Source organism: Hoplias malabaricus, chromosome 7 (assembly GCF_029633855.1).
Source record: "Hoplias malabaricus isolate fHopMal1 chromosome 7, fHopMal1.hap1, whole genome shotgun sequence".
NCBI classification, from domain to species: domain Eukaryota; kingdom Metazoa; phylum Chordata; class Actinopteri; order Characiformes; family Erythrinidae; genus Hoplias; species Hoplias malabaricus.
In genome coordinates, this window is record NC_089806.1 from 26,815,562 (window position 1) to 26,838,796 (window position 23,235).

Sequence of the window (23,235 nt, forward strand, 5' to 3'; positions counted from 1 at the left end):
GTGGTTAATATATCAGCAAAACTCTGAAGAAGATATAATAATGGCTTTATCAGTGCATTTGTTTAGACCTAGATTAAAATGTACTTGGTTGATGAAGTTACCATATGTGAATTTCCTTAATCAGTATGAAAATATACTGACAGCACGGCCTGATGCGATGGAAGTAAAATCTGTGAAGACTAAAGACTGTTTTTGTTCCAATGATACTCACAATGGACAGGGGATGTTTATGGGAATATCTGATTGTGCTCGTTATAAGATGAATTTTAAAGAACCTAAACCTAAGGATGTTTTGTTTAAAGTGAATTTTCATACACCAGATAGCAAACAGAGTAGAACATTAATGGTGCAGTATGACATTTTGCCTGTAAATGTGACTATAGGAAATTTTAAGGATATTTGGTGGGTTTGTGGAGATAAAGCATACATATTTCTACCATATGGGTGGACAGGCTGTTGTTATATGGCAACATTAAAGCTTCCTTATGAGGTTTATACTCTCCAAAAAGTTGAAGCAACTGATGAAGGGAATTCTGAAGGTAATTCTGTGAGAAGAAAGAAAAGGGAAATGGCTCAGTTTCATAACTTGGAAGCATATCATTGGAGAATCAGTATAGGAGAAAAATGGGGTATAGGATTATTCCCATGGTATGGTGTGACATTTTTAGCGGATCATATAGATAATATTACGTACACTTTACAAGGGTTTGCTAATGAAACAATAAGAGGGTTTCAGTTTTTGTCAAATACTCAAAAAAGTCACAGATTAACTTTGTTGAAACATGACATGGCTCTGGATTACATTTTAGCTAAGCAAGGGGGTTTATATGTAGCTTTGAATCTAACAGGGGATGCCTGTTATACTTTGATTCCGGATAATTCGGATAATATGACTAGTGTTATAGAAGCATTGAAGCATATAAGGGAGGCGTTTGGTCCATCAAAAGGAGCTGGATGGTCTGTGAATGCTTGGTTATTGGAGAAATTAGGACCACTAGGAGCAATGTTGGCTCAAGTTTTTGGAGCAGCTCTTTTAGCAGTGTGTATAATGTTTTGTTTTTGTACACTGTTGTTAACTTGTGCGAAAGCTATGATTTTGAAATGGGTTGGAGTTGTAATGCCTGGAAATCAAGTACAGATGCCATTATTAAGTAGAACCGACTCAGACAAACATGAGGAGGAAATGTTGGAAAACAACCTGGTAGAAAGATATCCATTTTGAATATCCACTATTATATATTTTTCCATTCACTTATGATATTATCTTTTATTTTGTTAGGTTTATTATTTAGTAATCAAGTATAATGATTGTAGGATGAAGTATACACTGTAGCTTATAAAACGTATTAATCCATTAATGTTACTATTATTAAAGTTTTGTTTGATGTTTATTTGCATCTGTCATTTTTGCAAAAGATACTGGCTGTTGTTTCTTTCTTCCAGAAAGAAAAAGGGGGGAAGATCACTGTAAGGGAGGATGGTTGTTCGAGATTCCTGAAATGCTACAGGGATCCAAAAACTCAAAAGAGGACAATAAAACAGAAGGACTTTGAAACAGAATGGTGAAGACTTGCTGAAGCTCAATATGTCATCAACATCACATCAGAAGACAATATTATGTCATATGTTTCTATTGAATTGTTTATTATTAGTAATCTTTGATAGTGATAAACCATTATAAGAGTGATATTAAAAATTGTAACAACTGTTTATTATGAAGACTTATAGACTGATGAAATGTAATCTGTGTAAGTGTATTGAAATCTCAGAGTTTTTGTTTGTTTTATCGATGTTAGGGCCAAGGGGTGTGTCAGGTAGGGACAGGTCCACTGGAAGGTCCGATGGGTCGACCAGCCTGAATTTGGACATTGGTTTGATTTTATTTTCTGAGATTTTTATATACATTTACTTAAGTCAACTCCCTACACATATAGAATAAATTTAATTGGATTGGAGTACAATTTTTTTGTGATCGCCTGGGCAGAGGGATCGTTGAGGAAATTTTTCCTGTCTAAAATGTTTGAAGGATTTTCAAGAAAGATGGCTGCCTGGCAGGTTTTTTCGCCCTCACACTCCATGAAATTTTGTTACATCATAATGCAAGTGATGTTAAAATTGTGTGTAGGAAGGTATCACTTATTTGTTATGACATTTACATGTATGGGTTGCTTAAATTTTTACGAGACTTTAACAGTCTCGAAGGGAGGAAATTATAAGGTATATTTATCAGACGGCCTCATAAGACAGTATTAAGAAATGTTCAGTGTGTTTTTATGCTCAGCCATATGAACATATGTATGTGCGCTACAGAGAGGGATGTTTAGGATAAGCTGTCAGTGAGGCAGGACACTATCAATTTTACACCATCCCTTAAGTGCATGCAAATGTAAACTATTCTCTATTTTTGCCTTATTTGGAAAGGAGAGAATATATAGACAAAAGGATTCGAGCCAGACGGGAAGAGAGATCCTAGACACAGAGATGATCGGAGCGCTCAATTGAACACCCTCTCACGGGATCCTTAAGAACCCGTAAGACACTGTTTTGGTAAATAAAGATGTATTTACACTTTTAACCATGTCTGCGGAGATTCTTTTCCATCACCTATCTTCACAACACAGCAAGAGTTAACAACACCAGCCTGGGCACAGTTCTGGGAATCGGCCCCGAGGTCCTTAGGGCCGTCCCACGGACATGACCAGGAGCGGCCGGGGCCACAGTCACGGGGGCAGAAACGGCCGTAGCAACATTCACGGGGGCAGAAACGGCCTTAGCCACAGTCACGGGGGCAGAAACGGCCTTAGCCACAGTCACGGGGGCAGAAACGGCCTTAGCCACGGGGGCAGAAATGGCCTTAACCACGGGGACAGGAGCGGCTGTAGCCACAGTCATGGGGACAGGAGCGGCCGTAGCCACAGTCACAGGGACAGGAGCGGCCGTAGCCACAGTCACGGAGACAGGGGAACCTGCGACGAAGTCCACGGAGACAGGGGAACCTGCGACGACGTCCACGGAGGCAGGGGAACCTGCGACGACGTCCACGGAGGCAGGGGAAACTACGACGACGTCCACGGAGGCAGGGGAACCTGCGACGAAGTCCACGGAGGCAGGGGAACCTGCGACGACATCCACGGAGGCAGGAGAAACTGTGACGACGTCCACGGAGGCATGAGAAACTGCGACGACGTCCACAGAGGCAGAGGAATTTGCGCCGTCGTCCACGGAGGCAGGAGAAACTGCGACGACGTCCACGGAGGCAGAGGAATCTGCGACGTCGTCCACGGAGACATGAGAGGCGGGCGTTGCGCTTACGAAGACAGGAGAGGCGCGCGCCGCGCTTACGAAGACAGGCGCAGCAGGAGGCGCCGCGTTCACGAAGATAGGCGCGGCCGGAGGCACCGCGCTCTCGAGGACAGGCACGTCTGGAGACGCCGCGTTCACGAAGACAGGAGCGGCCGTTGACGCCGCGTTCATGGAGACAGGAGCGGCCGACTGCCCCACTTTCGTGGAGGCCTCCAGACTTGCCAAGATTTCAAGCATCTCTTGGAGGTCAGGAGGGAGTGCAGAGAGGTGCTTGGAAACTGGGGCCCTTGCGACAACGTCCATGGAAACAGGGGGCCCTACAGTGACGCCGTCCACGGAGACTGGAGAGGCGGGCGCCGCGCTCACGGAGACTGGAAAGGCGGGCGCCGCGCTCACGGAGACTGGAAAGGCGGGCGCCGCGCTCATGGAGACTGGAGAGGCGGGCGCCGCGCTCACGGAGACTGGAGCGGCTGGAGGCGCCGCACTCACGAGGACAGGAGTTTGTGCTGCTCGTCGGGCTCGCGTTGGAGCTGTAGAGGGTTTAGGGGTTTTGACGGGCACACTCATGAGGGATGTCATCGACCATGGATCCCCCAGAGATGTGCCCCTGTTAGCCTCCTCTTTCTTGTCCTGAGGATGGAGGCTAACAGCCCCAACCCTCAACCCCCCCAAAAAAATTTCCCCGGACCTGAGGGGGTAATCCGACATCGACGGGGTAACTCCAGCAAGTTGCTTTCGCCGACTCTTCTTTCCTCGATTTCTCCCGTAGGAGCAGTCCGTCGATTCAGGAGTCGACTCAACAGAAGTCCTTGACTCGATTAGTGCCTGGATAATATTAGCCTGGACTTCATTTAGCTTCTCGCTGGAATAAACCATCGATTCTCGACTCGAGTCCTTTGTTGGGGGAAAAGGAACCGCGCCGGGCATGAGCTGGAGCCGTGGACTCCATTCTGAGGCCGCTCTTAAAGCCTCCTCCACAGGTTTTTTAGGGCTTGGAGTCCGGTGAATAGCACCCCTCCTAACAAAGTGGTCTGAGCTAGCTGCGTCCAGATAAGAATCGGTCATTCTGTCACGGATCACGAGGCGGACTGACGGAGGCGGACGCACTTGCTAAAACACGGACAGTTTAATTTAACAAAAGATATAACAAAACAAAGACAGGTTACAGTAGAAACAACACAACACGAAATGAAACGAAACTATCACAGAGACAGACTAGACTGAACTAATGAACGTGACTAGGACACAAAACGACATGACTTGACTAGGAGAGGGGAAAGATACAACACGACATGACTCTGAACGAAGCAAAACAACAAATGACCGATAACAGGAAGAGATACAAGGGGACTTAAATACAAGACATAAACGAGACACACCTGGACAGATAACGAGGAGGACGGATTAACAAATGACAGACGAGGAGGCGGAACAAAGGCGGAGACTCGAACATAAACAAACATAGCCATGTGCTCTTTCTCAGCACATGGCCGGAAAAACAGACATGACGAGAGTGTGACAGAGACAGCGTCAGACGTGTCTCATCTGGGCTAAAGACAAAAAGAACTGGACTGCTGAGTTATGTTCTGTGATGAAAGTAAATTCTGCATTACCTTTGGAAATCAAGGTCCCAGTGTCTGGAGGAAGAGAGCAGAGGCACAGATTTCACGTTGCTTGAGGTCCAGTGTAAAGTTTTTACAGTCAGTGATGGTTTGGGGTGCCATGTCATCTGCTGGTGTTGGTCCACTCCGATTTCTGAGCTCCAAGGTCAACGCAGCCGTCTACCATGAAGTTTTAGAGCACTTCATGCTTCCTGCTGCTGACCAACTTTATGGAGATGCAGATTTCATTTTCCAAAAGGACTTGCCACCTGGTATCCCTGTCCTTAATTGGCCAGCTAACTCACCTGACCTTAACCCCATAGACAATCTATGGGGTATTGTGAAGAGGAAGATGCAACACGCCAGAGCCAATGATGCAGAAGAGCTGAAGGCCACTATCAGAGTAACCTGGGCCTGACACTTGAGTAACACCTGAGCAGTGCCACAGACTGATCAATTCCATGCCACACCACATTGCTGCAGTAATTCAGGCAAAAGGAGCCCCAAGTAATTATTGAGTGCTGTACATGCTCGTACTTTTCATGTTCATATTTTTCAGTTGGCCAGCATTTCTAAAAATCCTTTTGTATTTAATATATAATATAATATATATAGTAAAATTCATAGTAATATGAAACTTCATAGTAAACATAGTAATTGTAGTGGAGTATAGACCGAATAACGGATGAAAAATTAAAATGAAAAAATTAAGAAATGAAAAGTTTTGAATTAAAACTTTTTCAGTCTGAAGGGGACCTTTCGTCTGCGACCAAGGCACGAACCGCAGGGGTGCAAAGGCCCTGCAGCCCCCACACACTCACAGAACCTTACGCACGCACCTAATCTAACATCAAGGACACTTTCAAGTGACACATGGCCCCCGACACCCTTCTTCCCCTCAGGAACTACAGATAACAAGTTTTCATTTTAATGCTTGTGAGAAACAGGAACACAGAACAAAGAAGAGAGTTTTTACGGCCCTCTTTTACGACAGGGGCGCCTAAGAGTCGTGCTTGCTATCACTTACAGGATCAGCAAATGGTTAACCAAAAGTGACCTCGGTTGAACCCCCGTTGACTTATCTACACGACAACCAACGGCATGGACCAACAGCGACCCCAAATGGACACTGGCGAAACTACGCCTCGCTCGGGGTCGCCTAAACAAACGACGGAAATGAAATCAAATTCTGATTAAATGTGTATAAACAAATGTATTAATGTCACTTTCTGTGCCCTCAGATGAATGCCCACCTTCTAATGGAATGATGTATATTGCTGTTGTCAACCATGAAAAGAAGTTCTGTTTCTGATTATAAAAGTGAATTAAACACCAGAATTAATACTTCTAACGTATTATTGTAACTGGGACGTAAATACAACGTACCCAAGATGAAATCTTATATAAATGTTTGATATTAATAATCCAGTACGCTCATTGTTATATGTTACTAAAATGTATAAGGAATTTCAATATGCGAAATTCATATTCCGTTTCAGTGAACCGCTGATTCAAACTCCCCCTCCCCTATCTCTCTCTCTCGTGAGAGTCACGTGAGCCCGAGCTCGCATCCAATCGGAAAAGGACGCCTCCCATGAGGGCGTGACCGCGCTGGCTTTGAAAAGCAGTTCAGCTCAACACACAGGTCAGTTCAAATCAAGAAGAAAAAGGAGAAGGAGTTCAAACAGTTCGAGAAGTTCAAGAGGAAGACGGAGAGCAAAAAACAAAGAGAAGCGAGTTGGAAAAGAACGGAGGACAACAACAGTTCAAGGAAATCCGAGAAACTTGGAAACAACAAAGAGATCAGCAGAGAACATTGCTCCAAACTCCAAAACCTCTCCAAAGCGAGACACTTTCTTCTCCACGCCGATGAACGAACAAAGAAGAAACTTAAAGACTTTATCAAAGCTCACAAGAGACGTCTTGAATTAGCTAAGAGTATAAAGCCTTAATAATGCGTCCAGTGATTTGAATATTTTCAAAAAACTTTTCTTTTAATCGTGTTTATGTTTTATAGCCCAATCTAAGTTTAATCTCACGACTGATCAAAGCCGGTGAACTTATTCGTGGCCAGAGTAAGAAAACACCGCCGAGATATAAGAAAGTCGTAGAATAAGTAAGTTTATTGAATCGATTTTCAGTTCTGGATCTGCAGTAACCAGCGAAACTTTCGTCCAAACGTCCATATGGTTGGACCCTCCTACTCAAGACACTGAGCCAGAGGATTCTGCCGCCGGCGTCATCACGCTCCGAGTACACCGAGGCGACTCAACCGACGAAGAAAAACCTCCACGCTGACTCAGCCTGGAAACTTCCGCGACTGCGAAACCAAACAAGACGCCATCACTCCCAGGACCTCAGAGAGCCTTTGTACTCAACGAGTGGAGATAATCGACGAAAAGTAAGCTAAACTTACGCATCTCCAGAGCTGAAAATTGAATCAAGTTTCTTGATAAATTTTGTATTAATTAAACCTCAGTTAGCAACACTTTAGTCACAAGCTAGAGTGCCTAGCGTATCGCTACAGTCGAATCGGCTTCCCCTGCTTTGATGCCGTGAGATTTCAAGATCACGCTATGTTAGGTAAATATCCTTCTCTTTGTTAATAAAACTTTCATTATTTGAAATCACAGTGTATGCAGTTTGTTCATTAGAATTTCTGAAAATCCTGAAGAACTCACTTAGCTTGATTATTATTCATTCTCAAACTAATTATTAACGTTTTAATTGCTTAAGCCAATTATAAACTTTAATTAATATCATTAAGTCAAATATCAGCGATTATAGGAGTTTGAATAAGGTCAACGCTATAAACACAAACTATAAATATAAATATAGAAATATATTTATATTTCTCGGTGTATGATTAAAAAAACCCAACATACGCTACATAATACATAGTAAACTTCATAGTAAAATGAAGTAATATTTTAATTTTCTGAGATACTGAATTTGCAGGTTTTAATTAGTTGCTAGTTATAATCATCAAATTAAAAGAAATAAACACTTGAAATATACTTGTCTCTGTGTAATAGATGAGTATAATAAACAAATTTCACTTTTTGAATGGAATTACTGAAATAAATAAACGTTTTCATTTTAACTTATGACCAGCACCTGTATATTTACCAAGGCTTCATCATCCAGTTGTGTATTTAGTTCCTGTTCCCATTGCTCTTTGATATGCAAATTGTTGTCTTGGGAGTCAATCAGTAATTTTTTATAGATATGGGATATTTGCTGTTTTATTGATATTGGGTGTTCAAACAAATGTATGAAATGGGTTTCTATACTGATTGGCTCTCTTTTAAAGATAATCCAATCAGTGTTCTTAGTAATGTCATGTAATGGTCACTTGAGGCTAACTTAGGCAAACTTATCCTGGAGTTGTGAAAAAGATTGAAATACAATTTTCAATTCCCATCAAACAACTGATTGAATGTATTCAGGCCATTTTTATATGCATTATCCAATATGAAAGGAAGAAACTATTTTTCCTACAAAGGGCATAGTTTTCGATAATGCTTCATCTCCCTTTAATTGCTTTGGGATGTATCTATTTTATTATTTCAATTCAGCCAGTGGCTCGATACTAAGTGCAAATAAAGAGGGTGAGAGCATGTCCCCTTGTTGTGTACCATGTCCCAAATGCAAGAATTCTGAGCAATGCTCATTCACTCTTACTTTAGATTGATGATTTTTATAAAACAATTTTTATCCATGAACATATCGTTAAATTCCATATAGCCTAAGGTCTATTCTATGAAAGTCCAGTCAACCCTATCAAATGCCTTCTCAGCATCTAGACTGAGAAGCATTGATGGGGTGTCTCTAATGATTGCAAATTCAAAGCCCTTCTGACATTGTTCACTCCTTTTCAGTTATTAATAAAGGCTGTTTGATCTGCCTTTATAAGTTAACTGACATCATTTTGTATTCTGTTCATAATGGAGGTTAAAATTTTAGAATCCACATAGAGTAAATTGATTGGGCCATAAGACATTCACAGAGCTGGATATTTATTGTCTTTTGGAATTCTTGTATTTATACAACACTTTGTAATATTTGTAGTTTTGTTTGGGTCACCATCTGTTCAGTACCTGGACATTTTATCATGTGCACTATTCTATTGGATTGGGCTTTTTGCAACTAAAATCCACAGTTTAATATCTGCCTTGGCCCCCTCCCAGAAAATAGATGGGGAGATATGCTTGTTGTAATTAAATGCTACATATCCTGTTATTGATTTATGAATTTCTTATTGGATTCCTATTGGATTGTCTCATTTAGTAATGAGACAGTCTTCAGTATTTAAGCTGTACATGTGATCCAATGTTTACCTTAAAAGTGACCAGAGCATGATCTGATATGGTGATTGGTTCAATATTACACTCACTAGTTTTATGTAAATCTGTTCCTTATATCAAAAATTTGTCCAACCTAGAATAACTACCATGCACCTTCGACATGAAACTGAATTACTTTTCTTTAGGGTGTAAGTGACGCCAGATATGCACCAAGCCCAGTTCCTCTATGGTTGTTAGAAGAGTTGTAGACTTTTTTAGATCTAGTCCCTACCTCTACTGGTCACCTATCCACGGTTTGTCTCAAGTAACAATTTTAGTCCCCACCTATCAAAGTAAACCCCCACACCCTTTGTCAGCTAATAAGGATGCTACATTCTTAAAGAAATATGAATCATCTTCATTTGGAGCATATACATTGAGCACTGTTATTTTAGAACCTCCTATAGCCCCTATTACCATCACACTTCTACCTTATTTGTCTTGAATTATTATCCCAGATAAAATAAACTAATTTGTTAAGGAGTATATTAACTCCTCTTTTCCTCCCATTTTTAAAAGTAGCACAGTATAACTGATCCACCCATTTTCTTTTTAGTTTTAAATATTCATTCTCTGATAGATGCATCTCCTCAATCATGGCTACAGATCAATGATATTTTTTTATGTTTGTTTAATATCTACTTGCTCTTAACTGTACTGCATATCCCTTTACATTACAGCTAATAGGGTTTAAGCTATCCATTTATGTATTGAACATTTTCTGATACACATGAAATCAAATACAACAGAAATAAAAGATAAATTATAGCCCATTAGTGATCTCAAATTAAAAGGAACAAACAAAAACATACAATATTACAGAAAAAAATAATACATACAAAATTAAGTGAACTTCCACATACCCAACTGTTTTTTAGAACTAATTTTCAGAAGCAAACTAGTTCCCATAGTAACCTGAGCAGGAAAGGGTGACTGCTCCTCTTTGGGATCACACAAAGCGTCTCTGCTGCTGTAGCCCAGCTCGTGGGGTGGTTGCTGCTGATTGTGTGGGTAACTTAAATATTATGTTCAAGATCCATCATTTGGCTGTGCTGAAGAAGGCCCTGATATCTGTACCAGTAAGAACCGCATAGATGGAATTCTGTATAAAAGTTTTTTGAAATTATTTGATACTGTTTTTTTTTATTATTTATTTTTATTTTTATGGTCAGGTCTTTTGCGTCTGTAATCTGTCTTTACTTTTGCTTAATTTTCTTTTTTTGGTTGGCTTCAGAGTTCTGAAACAAATTTCCTGTGTGGGAGAGTCTCAGAGGAAGTTGTTCACTTTGAATCTCCATTGGCAACTGATGTGTGCTCTAAAACCACATCTGGGACATAATAAGCTAGTTTCAGTACATATCAACAGGTAAACTAAATTTTTTGCATTAAAAAGTTGATACAAATGTTATAAGTAATTTCTAATTCATTTCCTCATTACATCTGTGATTTCTCTCCATCCAATTCAATAGAATGGTCATGTACAAAGGTACAAATAAAATATATTATTTGAATTAGTGTCCAAATGTATTCACACACACACACACACACATGATTTGTCCTCCATAAATAAACACTATTTGGCTAATTAAATAAAACAATATTCTGGACAAACTTACTACTATATATTATGTGTTAATGTATGTGCCCTGGTGCCCAGCGGCAGTTTCAAAACACCAAATCTTTAACAAATATAGATTCAAGGTGAACACCTTCCTGTAAGACACTCCCACATATGAAACTTGTTTCAGAACTCAGAAGCAAAAATGAAAAAAGGAAGCAGAAGCAAAGAGGGATTCCAGAAGCAAAAGACCTGACTGATATCATAAGTAAATAACTGCAAAGCATAAAAAGGTAATCAAGTACATTTTTTATGGATTTTTTATATGTTTTTGGTCACAAGCTTGTCTTAGGATCACATCACAGAATAGTCCACAAAATTGACTATCAGAGGCTTCAGAACTGCAGTGGGATCTTTTGGTTTGCTGTTAGAGATCAATGAGCTCTCTCTGTTTGTAAATTCATTTCAGGCATTAGTTGGAGGGCTGACTGAAACAGCTCTTAAACATATACGTTCCCACCCCTTCCCTGTGAGCACAGGTCATTTAAAAAAGACGTTGAGACTATGTCTTTCCCTGATGTTAGCTGATGGTCGAAATATGATTGGATTAGGAAGTTTTTTAGATGCCTTTTTTCCTGATGTGTGATGTCTGCACAAGTCAATTTTATGTCATTTTGACATCTAATTTATGTAATTTTAATAACATATTTCTTTAAACCCATAGTTTATTCATAATTTGTGCTGTGTATTTAATATTTTACACCAGAAGTTTGAATTCAAAAGATCAATAAAATCTTGAAAATATAAAAATGCTAAGAGAATGGTAAGAAATGAGATGCAGAGCTCTCAAACTGCATTTATTACTAGTAACAACTCTATTTTTACTAGTTATAATTATTTTTAAATGAGTAAAAATTTCTTAATGGAGCTGTGCAATTTTCATTTTCACTAGTAAGCATGTCATTTTTGACATCTCTAGTTACTTTAGTAATTAGCACTTTAGTTCTTTTCTTGTATCATTTTAACCATTTAATCATTTTACTCTTATGTATTTCCCTTTACTGATACATTCATTATCTGTAACGGCTTATCCAGTTCAGGGTCACGGTGGGTCCAGATGATTCCTACCTGGAATCATTGGGCATAAGGCAGGAATAGACCCTGGTGGGGGTTCCAGTCCTTCACAGGACAACACACACACACCTATGGACACTTTTGAGTAACCAATGTGTGTTTTTGGACTGTTGGAGGAAACCGGAGCACCCGGAGGAAACCCACACAGACACGGGGAGAATACACCAACTCCTCTCAGACAGTCACTCAGAGCAGGAATCGAACCCACAACCTCCAGGTCCCTGGAGCTGCAAACTGCGACACTACCTGCTGCGCCACCGTGCCACCTTATTTCCTTTTACTGCAATACTTTAATTGTTTTATTGGACTGTTATGATTTTTATTCTTGCTTTTAATTTAACTGTAAAACACTTTGAATTGCTTTTGTATGAAAGGTGCTCTATAAATAAATTTGCCTTGCCTAATTACATTAGAGAGCTTTTTCTAATTCAATTCTTACTAGTAAAAACCTTTTTGACCTTTTTGATCATTAAAAGGTATTTTGACTAGTCAAAATATAAATGTAGATATCTATATGTAAATTAATGTTCTTACTAGTCAGATTGTAAAAGCAGATATCTTAAATTGTCATTCTGAGTAGTCAAACTGTAATTCTTACTAGTCAAAACTTATAGATATCCCGTATTTAAAGATAATCAGAAAAAATATATTTAATGTTAAAACAGATTGCTATAAGGGGTGTCACTATTTATATATACCAGATATTTGCCCGATTTGGACTGTGCCTGCCCAAAACACCATGTTTGGGTACAATCTGGTGATAACTCTGATATTTTACTTATTTCTTTTTCAAGCATTATTGTAATGAGACACAGCCCTTTTTGTTTGAACATAATGGGTACCCCACATCGTTATTGGTCATGTTTTGTTGAATTCCTCAACAAAGATATAGTCAGTTGTAAATAAACACACTTGGCAGGTACTCCAGTTGTTTAGTAAAGGACCATGAGAAAAAAGGCTAAATTATGTTTATTTGTGTTTAAATTTACTTAGTCTTGAAGATAATTATTTAAATGCATGAAGGAATGCACATGCGTCATCCAAATCCAGTTTTCTGCTCTATTCACCTACATGTGAATGGGTAGAGGGCACAATGGACATTTTTGCTTCACTTTTAAACTGCTGTCCAATTGTAGTTATTTATTTAAAATGTTAATTTAAATGTGAGATTAACTTTTGTCTGTTTTAATTAACCAAATATTGTACTCCACTCCATATGAATTTGAGTAGGAATACACCAACTTTCCACAAGGTTAAAATTAATTGATATATTGAGTGTAATGCTGTTCAGCAGGCATCTCAATCCCTTAGCTGTGTGTATGGACTTTATCAATATTGATGGATGCTACATTGTTTCCACTGGAATATTCATAGTTTTTTTAATATTTACTATCCATAGAACCATGCTGATTAAGTCTGTATATAGCAGCGACTTTTTCATTCTTTGCTTTAGCTAACACTTCTTGGTATGAAAATATGAAAACAGTGCACTGATGTTTATGTACCTATTTTTCTGTGTATGTTTAGAGAAACTGCTATCAGTGTGTATATGCATGTAAATTACAGTTATTGCTATACTGCCTAACTGTCCTTTCAATTTAACAAACAAGAACCTTCTCAGCTAAATATATTCAAATTTTCACCAAATGCAAGACAGATAAATAAAATTAAAATCTAAGTGTGTGTGTGTATGTGTGTGCGTGTTTGTATGAGAGAGAGAGAGAGAGAGAGAGAGAGACCACATCAACATATTTTACCTTGTATTGAACCACCACAAAGTGAAGAGTCACTCCACTGTATGCTGTAGCTGCTGTCTGCACAACACTTGAAGTTAAAAGTCATGTCCTCACATTTCAAAGTGTAATTAGAAACTTGGATATCTGGATAAGGCTGAACTTTAATGTCTTGCCACACAACATATGGTACTGAATCCACATTGGAATTACATGCATATTGACCTGTGAATGTAAAAAATATATATATATGTTGTTAGTCTTAAATAGTATTTAGATTATAAAAACTCAGCAGCACAAACAAACATTGTTCATTGGCTAAAAAATATTAGGTATTAGAGATTCTGAATCATTCCATTAAACTATGAAGGTGGCATTTATTGTTTACATTAGTGATTAAGTAATCAGTGATTGCATATTTATGATCAAATATTAGACATAGTTTTTATAACCACATTACAGCCTGGTCTGAAAAAAATATTTCTAAAAAATGATTAATTAAATTATAATGGTTAATTGTATTAAATTTCCTTGGAAAAAATCAATAAAAAGTGCAAGACAACACTACTTCTTTTCAAAGGCGTCAAATACATAATTTATAACTTTCATGGTAGCAGTAATAGTACTATGATTTGTATGAAATCCTGACTGACAACATAAAATTTAAGGTCAGAAATTCTTTTACTTGAATACTCACTAGGGATTCAAGCAACTTCCACAACTGAAAGGTTTGATTGGTCTAGAAGTATTCAAGTTGGTTGGATCACCACCCTTCAATAATGGAATAAAATGGAATTGCAGTTTTCCAATTCTTAGGAATTTTATTTCTCAACAATGTAAGATTAAAACTATGACAAAGAGGTTCAGCAATAATTTCTGAAGCCATTTTGAGGAACAAAAGTACCAAACTATCAGGACCAGCTGGTTTTTGAGAATTAAGTCCTTTCAATGCTCTACTAACCACCGCTGTGGTAAAAGTCTTGAATTTAAAACCCTCAGGTTTGCTGTTCACTTTGTTGATAACTGGTGACACTCTCTGGGATTTCACAGGTTTGAACAAGACACCAAAAGAAATAATGCTTTTTGAAATAATCTAACATTTCTCTGTCTTATCAGTAATCATGTATGCATAACAATACTTGGTGGCAGATTGTCTTCCAATTTTTTTTTAGGTTTATGAGGTTTTCAGTAGTTGCTAAAAAATAAAACTCAGTTTTAGCTTTCTTGAAAGGAGAGTAAATTTGTTCCTTAATTGTCTAAAATGAAGCCAATCAGCATCTGTGCCTGACCTATGAGTCTTGGCCCATGCAATATTACATTCATAAAGCAATTCTGATATTATCAGTTATCATGTCTCTTAACTCTAATTTGGAGTATGTTTATTCATGTCAATGAAACTTTTATAAAAGTAATTCCAAGCCAGGTCCACATTCTTAAACAAGGCATATCTCTCCCTGTTAATATTTTATAATTCATGTAAGAAACCACTACATTTTTTATCTCAATAATCACTCATATTGTGATGTTTAATCACAATTTCCCTGAATGGCAGTGGAAATGGAATGTTGCCACTGAATGCATCTACTTGGGATTTTAAAATATTTATAAATATTTGAAATGAAGAAACTTACCAGAGTCTGATGGCTCCATATTCTTTACTGTGAGACTGTTATTATGAATTATATATTTTTGGCTGTTTGTTAGAGCTTTCCCGTCCTTGGTCCATGTTATGCTTCCAACAATTTTATCATCATTGCACAGCAGATCCATGTTTTGCAAAGGGAATATGTTGCCTTGTGTGTTTAGTTTTCCTTCTTCTGAAAGTAAGAAAGTAAGATAAAAAATGTTTTAAATTCTTTGCAGCTTTTGTCATTACATTTTTGTTAGCAATGGATTTATGCAGTCTAGAACATATACATGTATTTACTTAAGGGCTAGATCAGTATAAAATAATTGGGGAAAAATGGGGAAAAAGGTGAAAAAAAGCATACTCTGACATATAATCTGCTTTGACATATCCTAGCTGTTTCCTTCAGTATAACCTAATATTTTTTTCCTCTTTTCCCTTCCCAATTTTGTTATTGTTGTTCTGTGATAAAAATGAATTATCTTCTGATGATTAAAAACTGAAATACACCAACATTTTTTTTTTACAATTAAATCTCTTTTTGTGCAAATCCATTTGATAAAATCAGTATTACTGACTTGAGAAGCACTCTCAGGAGCATATATGTTACATTACTTTTTTTGGCAGAGAGCTAAGTTTAACCACATAGAAGTATTTTTTAATTAAAACTGTTGTATATTGTCACGTCCTGTGTTTGTTTCCCTCACCATGTGCTCATTTAGCACAAGGCTCTGTTTATTCTTCCTGTCTCTGCCCTAGTCCTGCCTTAGCCCCGCCCTCTTGTCAGAGTCTCCTTTGTAGTCCTGCCCTCTTGTTTTTGTCCCCAGGTGTTCCTTGTCAGTGCTCTGTGTATATATAGTCCCTTTGTTTCAGTGTTCCCTTGTTGGTTCTTGTGTGTGTAGATGTGTTTCTTTGTCTATTGTCTTACAAATTACCACCAGTTCACAGTTATGTTCCTGTCCTAATTATGTTCCACTGAGTTCTAATTTGTTTTCTCGCTCCTGGTCCCTGTTCCCCAGCCAAGTCCAGTCCAGTCCCCGTTTCAACACTTTGTCCTGTCTCAAGTCCAGTCTCCTGTTCATTCCCAGCACCCAGTCCTGTCACCTGTCCTATCTCAAGTCCAGTCCCTGTACCCATCCAGTGTCCAGTCTAATGTTTCTCTTCCTCTCCAGTCCAGTGTCTTGTCCCCTGTCTCGTCACCTGTCTCTGCTCCTGTCCAGTCCCAGTACTTGTCTCCTGTCTCATCCTTAGTCCAGTCTCAGTTCCCAGCCTCAGTCACATCACCTGTAGTGTCTCCTTTTCTGTCCAGTGTTCCATCCAATGTCCAACACCCTGTCTTGTCCTCCGTCCAGTCACATGTGCCTGTTCCTGTCCTGTCCCCCGTCCATTCTCTTGTTTCTAGTCTTGTTCGTTCCCCTCTTCAGTCCAGTGCTTTGTCACCCATCTCTAGTTCTGTCTTGTCTCTAGTTCAGTCTCCGTTTCTGTCCTCTGTCTTGTCCCAAGTCCCATCTCCTGTTTCTATTCCTGTCCAGTGTCCGTTCAGTCTAGTCTCTTGTCCTTAGTTCAATCTCCCTTTCAGTCCTTGTTCCACTATGGTGTTCAATCTCCTGTTTCTGCCCCTGTCCTGTCCTGAGTCCAGTCTTCATTCTAGTTGCGTGTCTTGTCTCTTGTCTATTCCCCTGTTCAGTCTACTGTCTGGTCTCAAGTTTCATCTCCCGATGCTTGCCTTTGTCAGTCTCCTGTTTGCGGTCCTGTCAAGTATCCAGCTCCATTTCCTGTCTCTGTTCCTGTTTTGTCAGCAGTTTTGTCTGAGTCCTGTCTCCAGTTGGTTTCTTGTCTTGTTTTCCTTGCTCCTCTCCTGCGCCAGCTCCTGGGGGTTCTAGGTTTACGCGCCCCGGGAGTTGTGCGTTTTGGAGGGGGCATCTGTCACATCCTGTTTGTTTTCCTCACCATGTGCTCATTTAGCACATGGCTCTGTTTATTCTTCCTGTCTCCGCCCTAGTCCCACCTTAGCCCTGTCCTCTCGTCAGAGTCTCCTTTGTAGTCCTGCCCTATCATTATTGTCCCCAGGTGTTCCTTGTCAGTGCTCAGTGTATATATAGTCCCTTTGTTTCAGTGTTCCCTTGTCGGTTCTTGTGTGTGTAGATGTGTTTCTTTGTCTGTTGTCTTACAAATTACCACCAGTTCACAGTTGTTATGTTCCTGTCCTAGTTATGTTCCACTGAGTTCTAGTTTGTTTTCTTGCCTCCCTGCTCCTGTTTGTTTTCTGTTTGTTGTGCTTGCCTTGGTTTTGTTTAAATAAATATTCCTTGTGTGTACGTCCGCCTCTTCATCCTCCCTCAATTGTGACATATATACACCACTCCTTTTTATTATACACATAATTGTAATCTGTAAACAACTCAAGCATTTAACCTGTGCTACACAAACTTTTTAAAATTGATTGTGTGTTACACCGTTTTTACTGATTTAATTATCTTTTAGCGTAGCTAGCAAAAGCACTGACACATATACTGCTGTCTGGTTTAAGATGACATTACTAAGAAATATATCCTTACTTCTTTCATTGATGCTACTTGCTGCATATCCCATTTTGTTGAGACTGGTTACCAAATTTTCATTAGCTGATGCCAAATTAATTGTACTTCTAGTTATTGTAATATTGTAATCTGCAATGACACTTCCAGGCCTATTGAAAACATAGAAAATCCATCAGCAAATATCTCATAATGGAAATGTTTGAAACAGATCTTTTTGCAATATTACTTTGTCTACATTATTCATTACATTATAAATTAAGAAAGGTTGTATACACTGCTCAAAAAAATAAATAACACATCCTAGATCTCAATGAATGAAATATTCCAGTTGAAAATCTCTATTCATTACATAGTAGAATGTGTTGAGAACAAAATAACATGAAAAAGATCAATGTAAATCAAAATGAATATCCCATGGAGGTCTGCATTTGGAAACATTCTAAAAATAAAAGTGGAAAATTAAATTACAGTCTGATCCAACTTTAGTGGAAATTCTTCAAATCAAGTTAAAATGAGGCTCAGTAGTGTGTATGGCCTGGATGGAACGAGACATGATGTCCTAGATATACTCAATTGGATTCAGGTGTTGAGATTCATGCAAGAACTGCTCACATAGTTCAGCCACATGAGGCCTAGCATTGTCATGCATCAGAAGAAACCCAGGGCCAACTGCACCAGCATATGTTCTCACAATGGGTCTGATGATCTCAGTACCATTGGCTAGTACATGAAGGAATGTGTGCCCCTCCAAAAAATGCCTAAAAGACTATTACTGGCACACTGACAAACCTGTCATGCTGGAGGATGTTGCAGGTAGCAGAATGTTCTCCACAGCGTCATTAGATTCTGTCACATCTGTCACATGTGCTCAGTGTGACCCTGCTCTCATCTGTGAAGAGCACAGGGCACCAATGGCGAATCTACCAATCTTGGTGTTCTCTGGCAAATGCCATTCACCCTGCACAGTGTTGGTCTGTAAGCACAAGCCCCCCTTGTGAATGTTGTGATGCTAGTCTTCTTTTTATCCCCAAATTTAGACTGGTTTCTGCAGGGGGCTGATCATTGTGTCATGGCCCCAAAACTATGGAACACATTACCTCAATTACTCCATCTCTCTTCTTCTCTCCCTTCCTTTCAGTCTGAACTGAAAACACCAGTTTTTCTATACATTTTCATCAGTGCCCTCTTGTAAATATCTGAATGTTTTTTTTTCTTCCTTTCCCTATATCGATTTAAATTATGTGAATATTGTTGTAAAGTGACCCTGAGTTTGAGAAAGGCACTATATAAATTAAATTATTATTGCATTTTAACACATGTTGATGTGTTATTTAGCAATAAATTTAGTTTATGAACATGTTACAATGAGGTTTTTGGGAGTTACTGTGCAGTGAACTACATGTGCTTGAACTAGATTAGAACATTTTATTGCGTTAGACATTCTGGTAAAAGAAAATTGCTTTTCTTCGGTTGCTGTGCAAATGAAATGGCTAGAGTTGCACTTTGTGTCTGTGCAACCAAAGCTTTGTTGACAACAAAGTGTTATAATCAGGTTTTTGAGAGTTACTGATGAATGAAGGCAATTGGCAGCGCCTGCTAACTTTAGCCGGATTAGTTAACTTTTTTAGTGTTGGTAATTCGATTTAGGTAATAAGTGATTTTCTGTTGGTTACTGTAGTTATAATGACTACAGAACCACCAAAAGTAACATTTATGTTTGTAAAAACATGTAATAGCACATAGTTGAATAAAATTCAACTTTATATATAGTAAGAATACCTGAACTGGGTCACAGTTGCAGAATTTTTCAAGTAGCCATCTATAGCTCCGTAACTCTGTTCAATCTAAAAATAATATTTAGTTTCAGTTTACATGAGAACAGAATTATATTAGAACAATACAATATTGTATTGCAATACAACTTCAATTTCCACTAGAAGACATTGCATTTGGCATATGTAATACTTACTGCGTTACGAATGTCTTTTGCATATTTTATATAAGTGGCACTGCTTGGTTCATTGAGTGTTACATCAAATAGTTGATTTATTGTGAGTGATAAACTCCTGGTGGCCACAGCTGAAAATAAATAAATAAATAATCTCAGCGTTGCCAAAGACAATAGACGTAAACATATCTTTCAATGACAAAGTAAACTTCAATGAAACCAATAAAATAAAAATAAAAAATAATAATAAAATGTGTTAATATAATATTTGTTTGAAGATGGTAGGATAATGCTATGTAAAGTTGGTTACAAAGGCTTCTTTTATTTACCTGGTGGTATTGTGGTTGTTGGAGCTAATGCTGGAGTAGCTGAAAAAGTACAAAGAACTATTATCATGAATTAAACAAGGATGTATATGAAAGCTCAAGAATAACATGTCAAAATCAACAGCATTACAAAGTTGCTCTATTTTTAATATGTGAACTTGTGACTATGCCGACTTTGTATTTATTTATTTATGTGTGAATGTATTTTGCACCTTATTCACCGCTGTAACTTTAGTAAAACTAAGCATACATTTTTTCTACTTGTGTGTGCAGAAACAAGTCTAACTTTTAAGGTGTAATTGTGGGAGAGGAAAAAACCCACAGATTTGCAACACCTATAGCAAAACTCCTTGTGACAGGGCAGAGCAAAAATTTTGTGTTTTGCAGATCATGTTCAGAGTTCTCTAGGCCCCAACAAAAACTGTTTTTGCAGTTTTCAAATCTCAAAAAAGAAGGCTGGCAAAAAAAATGTTTTTAAAACAACCTTTGGACTATGTATTGCAAGCACAGAAATTATGCACAAGACAGAAAAGCAACAGCTGCACCAAAAGTGCAAAGCTGTGTGCCAAAGCTGTTTGGCTGTAATAGATAATACCAACAATGAAAATAATCTCCCATACATTATCAAAACTGAATATTTCATAATCATACAAATATCCACTGAGCCAGATTGAATAATATGCCAATGTAGTGGTCTCCGAATCTAATCTGATTAAGACCTCCTTCATCTTAAAAGGAGACTCCTTGTGTTGAGTCACTCGTCTGGTTTCTCTAAAGATCATTGAAGATTGGGGACCCAATCACCCAACATTGCAGTCTGCACCATTTGTGATGAAAATTTATTGACACAAAAGGTAAGAAATGGCCCTCCTCACAGCTAATCAACAGGGTTTGAAACAATAACGTTTTTCTCTTTGTACAATGATAAACTCTTTATTAATCAAAGTTTTATTATCTTGCAAACCTTCTTACATTCTTGAGTCCCTGATAAAATCCACCCAGATTGTAAGACTGAATGTGTCTTTTCTACTTCTGTGTTTAATGGCGACTCTCAGCCATACAAATTCCCCACAGACAATATTAGTCAAATTACTAAACCTGTACCTTGCAATTGTTAGCTTTTCAATAAGATTAACCTACAATTATGAGACTTTTATTTTGAAACCCGTGAATGGATAAAGCTCTAAATGCTTGGTTTAACATGACTTTAAATAAACCCCTCTTTATTTCATACATTATTCTGTATTGTTTATATACTATTTGTAACAAATTGTGGAATAACCCACCAGGAAAAATATCAGTTACTAAGAAACATGATTGGTTTCAAATATCTTTCTTTAGTAGCAAATCAATTAATCAGTCCATGATCTAAATGCATCTCTTTGTCCTGATTCTTGAGCAAGTTCTAAGTACTAAGTTTCACTCTCGACCCCTCGTGGCTAATCATCAGCGGCTCTGCTGGACCCTCAGTGTCCAATTGGAGAGCAGGCACCTCCCTTGAGACATAGCCAAAAGACCATTGAAAAGCCTCCTTTGCAGAATAAATCTTTAGTACGTCAGTGAGTCAGTCAAAGAGGGAGTACAGTTTGGAGTTCAGTTTGAGCATTCAGAATCAACTAACAATTGACTTCAGGATCCACCAATAAACAAAGGACAATTCACCCTGCCTCTACAAAGGAAAGCCTCAGAAAAAGAACTGACTCCATTTTAAGTATTGAGCCTTCTGCAGAAATATAGTACTTTTGATCATTATTATTATTATTCATTTTCTTTATTTCTCTACAAACACTTCACAGCCAACCCAGACAAAATATTTTGGTGTCTGCAAGGCTTGAAGAACCAATTCTTCAACGCCAGGGTCCTACTACAATTGAAGAGCCCAACACCGAAAAACAATCCTTCAGGTGCCCCTTATCAGCGACTGCTCAGGACCTCCACCATAGACCCGCATCATTTTCTTGGAGCTGATGGCCATGAGAAGTCACCATTGCACACAGTAAGTCTCTCTCAAATGTGCTCTCAGTGTGAATGCCAAGTTTAGTCATTTTGATAAAATTTTACATACCCCTTAGTTACTTGTCCAATTGATCTCTTAAGTCTCAGGTAACACACTCCACATATATTAATCCTTTTTCATCGCACATTATTGAAAGTCATATAGGGGTGTTTATTTGCCAATTAGCCTAGTCTATGAAGCTTTAATAATTAACTTCCTGTTATGGATGTTATTTTTATCCAAATAAAAAACATTTCTATATTATACAAGTTTTGTATTTACATGTGGAATTTGCTCATTTAAGTGTAAATCGCAATCCAAGAACCCAATTCTTACTCTAGGAAAATTGCATATTTATACATAAATAAGTTTTATAAATTTGTAACAACTCCTACTATAGGTGTTCCCAATTTTTGACAGCTTATTATACAAGCTCAAAAAGAGCGCAGGGGGCCTCAGTAACATGGGTCCTTATCCTCCCTTCTCGGTTGAACTACCTAAAGGTACCACTTTCCAGAGTTAGTGTACGTGTGGTCACTTTGAGTCTGTTCTGAGGCTACCCCAGCAAGTGGGCACCTCTAAAAAGGGATGTCCAATGCTACATTGCTACAGGTATTTCTGGGTTTTCTCTGTGTGTTTTCTCTAAGTGTTCTGCTCACCTAGAGTCACTCATTGTCAAGGGTTGTTGCCCCTGGGTTAAACACAGCAAGCTTTACAGCTGCTTTAATGGATTGGGTCTAGTCTTAATTGTACTCCTTGTAACCAGGTAAATTCCAAAAAGAGTCAGTAAGGTTAATACTGGCTGAGTCGAACTAGATACACACAATATATAACACACAATTAAACATTACAAATAAAACTCAGCCAATGAGTTTCCAGGAAGATACATTTCAGATCAAGTGTTCTGCACCAGTAGAAAAGGTGGAAGTCTACCTGCTCTGTTTCATGGTTATTTTCAGTGCAAGCAGTTATCATTTGGTGACTTCACAACATTTGAGAATCTCTGTGTAGTTCTGAAAGGGACACCACAGATATTACTAGTAACTGTCTACAGGCCTCCGAAGTACAGTGCTAATTTTATTGATGAATTTACAGAGATGCTGTCTCAAAGAGTCTCTACATA

General features: G+C 38.4%; 1 protein-coding gene across 2 annotated transcripts in view; it reads right to left on the reverse strand.

Annotated features, from left to right (window-relative positions):
- Positions 1 to 23,235, reverse strand: part of LOC136702135 (adhesion G protein-coupled receptor F4-like) — a 66,704-nt gene that overhangs the window by 21,434 nt on the left and 22,035 nt on the right. The window contains exons 6-11 of one of the 2 annotated variants that reach the window (XM_066677034.1): positions 20,120 to 20,158; positions 19,812 to 19,921; positions 19,622 to 19,686; positions 17,861 to 17,991; positions 15,307 to 15,492; positions 13,700 to 13,900 (exon numbers count right to left, since the gene is read on the reverse strand). In XM_066677034.1, the coding sequence (XP_066533131.1) occupies positions 13,700 to 13,900; positions 15,307 to 15,492; positions 17,861 to 17,991; positions 19,622 to 19,686; positions 19,812 to 19,921; positions 20,120 to 20,158 (732 nt within the window). Of the gene's footprint in view, positions 1 to 13,699; positions 13,901 to 15,306; positions 15,493 to 17,860; positions 17,992 to 18,631; positions 18,721 to 19,621; positions 19,687 to 19,811; positions 19,922 to 20,119; positions 20,159 to 23,235 lie in introns of those variants that run through there. The other variant, XM_066677035.1, reaches the window with a different exon arrangement.